The 6,507-nt window shown below is 35.8% G+C and overlaps 1 protein-coding gene across 1 annotated transcript in view; it reads left to right on the forward strand.

Moving 5' to 3' along the window:
* ATP8A1 (ATPase phospholipid transporting 8A1) overlaps positions 1–6,507 on the forward strand; it is a 95,231-nt gene that overhangs the window by 12,979 nt on the left and 75,745 nt on the right. The window contains exons 3-5 of the mRNA XM_031553281.1: positions 287–386; positions 1,518–1,616; positions 3,461–3,506. Coding sequence (XP_031409141.1) covers positions 287–386; positions 1,518–1,616; positions 3,461–3,506 — 245 coding nt within the window. The remainder of the gene's footprint in view (positions 1–286; positions 387–1,517; positions 1,617–3,460; positions 3,507–6,507) is intronic.

Raw genomic sequence — 6,507 nt, forward strand, 5'->3', positions numbered from 1 at the left:
TCCCCTTGTTTCCTGTAACCAAGTCACAGCGGAGGTGACAAGGAAACTTCTTGCCTCAAAACTGAAGCACACAGTGGTTTCTGTGGATGATGGGCATTTTTCTTGGGTGGCTGGTTTGTAGAAGTCTTCAGATTTCTCTTTTAAGCAAAAACTAATCTGTTTGCTATCACAGAAATCACAGAAGGTTCTGTTGTATTTGAAAGCTTGTATAACTGAGAGAGAAGGAATACATTTGAATTTTTTTCATAGTGTAATAATAGTATATACTTTTTTCTTTTTGTCTTAGCACTGCAAAGTACAACATTATCACATTCCTGCCAAGGTTCCTTTATTCCCAGTTCAGAAGAGCTGCCAATGCTTTTTTTCTTTTTATTGCATTACTTCAGGTAAGAGCATCAGTAAGCTAGCAGGAGTAACAGGTACAGGGTAATAGAAGCAGGGTACAATATGGTGCCCCTTTGATTTCATATTTTGCCTGGAAAATAATGTGCCATTGGAGTGGGGGTGTGTAGGCACATGCATGACTAAAAATAAAAGAGAAGAAATAACAGGAGAAGTGGTGGATGCTGTTGCTTTGTAGCTGACAGAAAGTTGTCCATTAACTTTCTGCCGAATTTCCACACAGTTGCTTTAAAATGTGATCTAGGGTAATGTTGAAAATAGATGTATATTCATCTTATTCCAAAGAATACAATAAGAATACAAAAATACTGTGTTTTCTTTCAGATACACAATGTAGTGAAAGAAAAAATAAATGTCTAATAAATAACATTGACTGTTTTTGTAAGCCTCTTATGATAAATTGAGTATGTGTTCTAACTATACTGAGGCGCTACTTACTGCTCCACTTTTTCTGCAAAATCTCATAGTAGTCATATGGGCGACATTGCCTGTTCTAAATGTACTAAGGCAGGAATACTCTTGTGGTAAATCGTTGCTGCCACTAACAACTCTAGTCAGTATAAAGATAATTACGATAGTTATGAATATGTATCACATAAGTAGCTGCATCCTCTCAGCATTTATTTTACATACACATTCACTTGCATCGTCTGTGCCCTTACTTGCTTAGCAGAAACAGATTTCTCAGAGTTGTGTAGCTTTCCAATATTTGTTTGTTAGTTTAGTAGTAAAATACAAAATATCTTTGTGAAATTTAAAATACCTTGGAGTTGTGTCCACTCTGTAAGACTAAACTAAAAAAATCAATCATATTTTATGAATACGTATTTAAATTTAGTTTGAAGCACAAAAGATGAAGGTGAATCTTCTGGAGACACTAAAACCTGTGAAAGTAACTATTGAATACTGTTCAATTTAAAATGTTTTGTTGTATCAGCTTTGTTTGATTCTAAGACAATACCCCTCACTTGGAAATAATCAATACCTTGTCTGAGTAACAAAACTAGTTGTCACCTCTATGTTTTCAAGAAAAATTGAAAGTTCTGCTTACTGTGTTAAAAAATGTTTTTAACCAGGAATTCAAGCACAATTTTTTTTCTCTCTCTTTTTAATAGCAAATTCCAGATGTATCACCAACAGGCCGTTACACAACATTGGTCCCTCTCTTATTTATTTTAGCTGTAGCGGCAGTGAAGGAGATAATAGAGGATATTGTAAGTATTTAATAATCATATTTTGTAAATAACGATCAAATATCTTGTAGATTATATTGCAGAAAACCTTTTTGAGTAATTTTCTGTTGAGCCATTCTTGGCTTCTGAATGATCTTGAAAGCTTATACTGCTGCTTATGTCAGAAGATGGAATCTTGTAGAATGTGGTGTTACAATCTGTGTGTTTAATATGTGCAAGAGTGACAATAACATGGTAAATCAGTGACTGCTTATTGTATAGACTGTAGTCAGGAAATTCTCATTATTATAGTACAAGCATATTTAGGTTAAGTATGAGCTGGAACCAAAACTACTAAGTTCTACTGACTCCACAGAAACCACTTAGGCTCAGAGCATTCAGAATATTGCAATTTTGTCAAAGACTCAGCTAATGGAATGTTGGAAGCTACTGAATTCATAGAAAGTTGAACTTTTTTTAGAATAAAACAAGCTTTAAATAATTATTTGGGCAGGAAGAAGAAAATACATTTTTGCCATTAATACTTTATTCCCACTATTTTCACGTTTGAGCTCGGCTTAAATTTTGTCTCTAAGTGACGTACTAGACTATAACATTTTCTGTAAAACTTGAAATATCAGCAAAGGTTTTGGGGGTTTTTTCACTGCCTCCCTTCCCCAAAACAGAGTGGCTGGATTTGTGTTTTGTGTTTGTACTATTTGCTGCCCACTAGGCAGCTTCTCCTTACGCGTCTTTGTTGCTTTCCCTTTACATAAACAAAATCCCTTTTAAAAAGCCATAAAATCAATTCACACTCTTTCAGATATTTTTAACTGTTCTGCTGTTAATGCTTACAGACTTGCACCATCTGTCAGTGTCTAGGCAAATATAAAATTGAGGCTGCTGCTACTGTACAGAGTGTCCTTTTTAAAATTATCTCCCTCCTCTTTTACGTCATTTGTTTCTTCATGTCGTTTGCTCTTTGCAATTTGATGTGTTTAGTTTGGATGAAGCAAAAGCCAGGGTACAGGTCCAGGGTTGTTTGTTTTTACACATATCAGTTTTAAAAATAAAAGGTATTGTTACTAATTGCTACAGAATTGCTCAAAGGCAAGTCAAAACTTATTTTTCCTTCTATTAATTTTATATTGCTTCAGCACGTAGGTGCTTCCTATGTTGTTGCAGGAATATCTGACTGACAGTGACAATAGCACTTCTTTCCTTGGAAAGCTCCATAGTAAAATATTTAGCATTTTTTCCATTTTTCTTTAGCTTTAGTTATATTTTAATTTCTTTACTCAGTGAGAGAAATTATCTTCACCTAATATTAAAGCAGGTTTAATTGGCTTTTCAAATATTAAAATAATACTTTCAACTGAATAACCAAAAGCTTCCTTTTCTGGAGTGTAATCACAAGAAGTAGATGATGTTAGCAGGAGGCATTATTCACAAGTAACACATGTTTTACATATATGCTTCAGAAGTACTAGAAAAGCTTGTGACAGGCAATGCAAGATTGTCTACTTCTAATGATTTTTCACCCAGCGTAGCTCAGAAAGCAATTGAAATTAAACTGTTACTTTTCAAGTTGCAGGGAAGGACAAAGTTGTGGAGTGTAAATACATCATATCTTTGTACAAGGAATTTGTTCACATACTGATTGCTCAGATGAGAGACATTTTAATAGAATATTGTTAGCCTAGAGCTGGGAGTGACTTTCCTGATGATCAAGACTATGCAAGTAATCCACAGTTCTATTAAAAATGTTTTTAAGTCTGTTCATTTGATGGTTGAGTGCAAGCAGTAAAAAATGAGTGTTACGTATTATGTGTGAAAGTTTTATCATGTCAACAGAAGTCTTTAATCAGTATGCTTTTTTGATTCAGAAAAGGCATAAAGCTGATAATGCGGTGAACAAGAAACAAACTCAAGGTAGGAAACTTTTTAAAGCTTATTGATTGTGGTTGTGTGTTGGTTGTTTTGAAGTTTTTTGCAAATGTTGATAATCCTAACTGCTGAATACACAGGGAAATGGGTTGGAAATCGCTTGTACAATTGTTGTTTTTTAAAACTTGGAATTTAAACAGTTGAAATAACAACTTGCAGCCAGATTAGTCTTACACCCAGCTCTGGGACCCCCAGCACAAAACATGGGCTTTTAAGTTAGGTCCACTGGAGGGCTGTGAGGGTGATCAAGAGGGTGCAGCACCTCTCCTGTGAAGACAGACTGAGGAAGCTGGGGTTGTTCAGCCTGGAGAACAGAAGACTCCAGGGAGACTTTTCAGTACATCAGTGGGGGCTTATAGGAAAGATGAAGAGAGACTTTTTACAACGGCATGTAATGATTTTGGAGTGAAAGAGGATAGATTTAGATTAGACAAAAGTAAGAAGTCTTTCAATATGAGGATGTTAAGACACTGGAATAAGATGCCTAGAGAAGTTATGAATGCCCCAACCCTGGAAGTGATCAGGGCCAAGTTGGTTGGAACTTCGGGCAGTCTGATCTAGTGGGGAGGTTACAATGGCAGGGGCATTGGAGCTGGATGTTCTTTAAAGGTCCCTTCCAATGCAAACTCTTCCGTGATTCTGTGAAAATATATGGAAAATGTATGAAACCACTGAGCTTATAGCTCAATAGGACGTGTCAAGAAACTGGACAGCAGCACAAATTGGTTGGCTGACAGTGCTGGAAGTATAACTTTTGCCTATACTTTAAAGAAAAACTGAGAGAGACAGAAACAAAGGAAAGCTTGATGATGAAAAAAATCTGGATATCTACAGACATTCATAGCTTTCAAGATTGCAACCAACAATCAAGAGATATTTGAGATTACAGACCAACGAATAATGAATCTTCAAATGCTTTTCAAATTTTTCTCCCAAGTGTAGAGAGATTTAAATGAAAAGAAGACTAGCTCTTGGTGACTGTTCCTAAGATTTCTCAATATTCCATGTATACAAAAGAGCATCTTAGAATTTGAAAGTGTAGTAAGGATACACAAAATATTACTTGTGCTTAGAAACAAGTTGAAGCTAGCGCAGAGCTCACGTAAGCCTAATACTGATCTTAGTGTACTGCTAAAACAATATGTAAGTGTATTGTCAAATGTGGTGTATTGTCAGAAGAATAATGAAGAAGTTAATTTAATCTGCAGTTTTGTTTTCATTTATACAACAATTCTGTAATCTTGAAAAGTGGTTATGTGCATAATATGCTATATATCCAGCTCCACCTTCACTTGTCCTTCAAACAAAGAAAATTGTTAACATGTTACCTGTGCATGTATGGATTTTCCTTCACCTATCTGTTCATAAAAGACCATCTTTATCTCAGCCTTAAGAAATTAACTTTCTAAATTGTAATTACTATTTAAAAAAAAAAAAGCCTTTTAGAGATGATTTTGATTTATTAGGCTATATTAGGGATGACTTTATTTCCCCAAAATGTATGCATAAATACTGGGACACAGTCATGCACACAGGTGTGGTGAAGCATGTATTTCTGTGCTGTGTTAAAGTGGTCTTCTGTAGGGCAGATGAAGCATGCTTTTGAAAGCTGTTTGTTAGAGACATCTGAAAAATGGGAGGTATGAATGTGAAATTCAGGCAGCAGAAGGCTTTACGGAGCAAATAATCTATTACATGAAGAACTCATAGCGGTACATTTTTACCCTCCTTTGTAAGAAAAGGTATTTAAATGAATGTCAGTGCATGTTAATTGCACTTAAAACCTTATTGGAGCAAGGTTGGGTAGAGTGCTCTTGAGATTTCAGGTCTCTCACTGTGTTGTGATTCTGTTTCATCCATTTGTGAGCTGGTTTTAACTAGCTAGAGCAGAAAACAAACCTAACAAGAAAAGCTGACAATTTCCTTCCACTTGGTAGCTTAAAATGGCTAATCAAGGGGTCTGGGAAGGCAGCATAAGTTAGGGGCACATAAAACTGTGCACTTTGCATTAGGTGAGTGCAGAACAGGACCTTCCCTTTGCAATAGCAGTACTCTGTTAGTTCAGCTTGACTGCATGCAAAACAGCCTTGGGATCTATTTCAGCAGTCAAAGTGCTTCTGCAGCTAGTTTTTAAGAAGCTCTTAGCTATGTCTGGCAGCTTATTTACATTTCAAGTGAGCAGAACTTCACTGTTATGCTACTACTGAAACTTAGTCATGTGGGTTGCTGCAAAGTGTGTGTGTGCATTATTTTTTTTTTTCCTATCCCTTATCAGTTCTCTCATCTATTTTATGCCATGGCCCCACAAACAGTGCTGCTGACACAAGGGGATTGATTTAGGTAGCTGGTGACACAGTTATCAACTGTATTAAGTTCCTTACTACGTTATTACAGTCAGTCCTCACTGTGGATCTGTAGTTTTCCCATTGAAGGGAAATGGTTTGTTGGATAAGATTTGGTGTGATGACCAGCCGATGGTGAGACAGTCATGAAAATAGCATGCTTAATATCTGTAATGGAGACTGCTCCATTTACCATTGGCAGGATTAATAAATCGAGGGGGAGGAGTAAAAGGACTGATCTCTTAATAAGGAATTATTAAGCAGGTTAGTTAATGGCTTACAGAAACTGAGATATTCAGGAGGGGTCAATCTGAATAGAACCACAAGGAAAACTTAGACATATAAACAATATGCATTCCTAGATTTTGATAAATTTTTTTGAAGACATACTTTCATAAGAATTGGATTTTTTGATCAGGTACCTAAATAAGCATCCTGGCAGTTTGAAAGCTGGGAGGCACAGTGAAAGAGAACAGTCTTCTGTAGCTGTCTTAGTATTAATACCTGTTTATAAAATTTATTTTAATTTACTTCTTGCACATCAGTCTTCAATAGCTTTGTAATTAATGCCAATTAAAAAAAAAAAGACACCTTTATTATTCCCTGAAAACATAAGTTTGTCGATTAAATGGCAAATAAGCTCG

This window comes from Meleagris gallopavo, chromosome 4, assembly GCF_000146605.3.
Source record: "Meleagris gallopavo isolate NT-WF06-2002-E0010 breed Aviagen turkey brand Nicholas breeding stock chromosome 4, Turkey_5.1, whole genome shotgun sequence".
In the NCBI taxonomy this organism is placed as follows: Eukaryota; Metazoa; Chordata; class Aves; order Galliformes; family Phasianidae; genus Meleagris; species Meleagris gallopavo.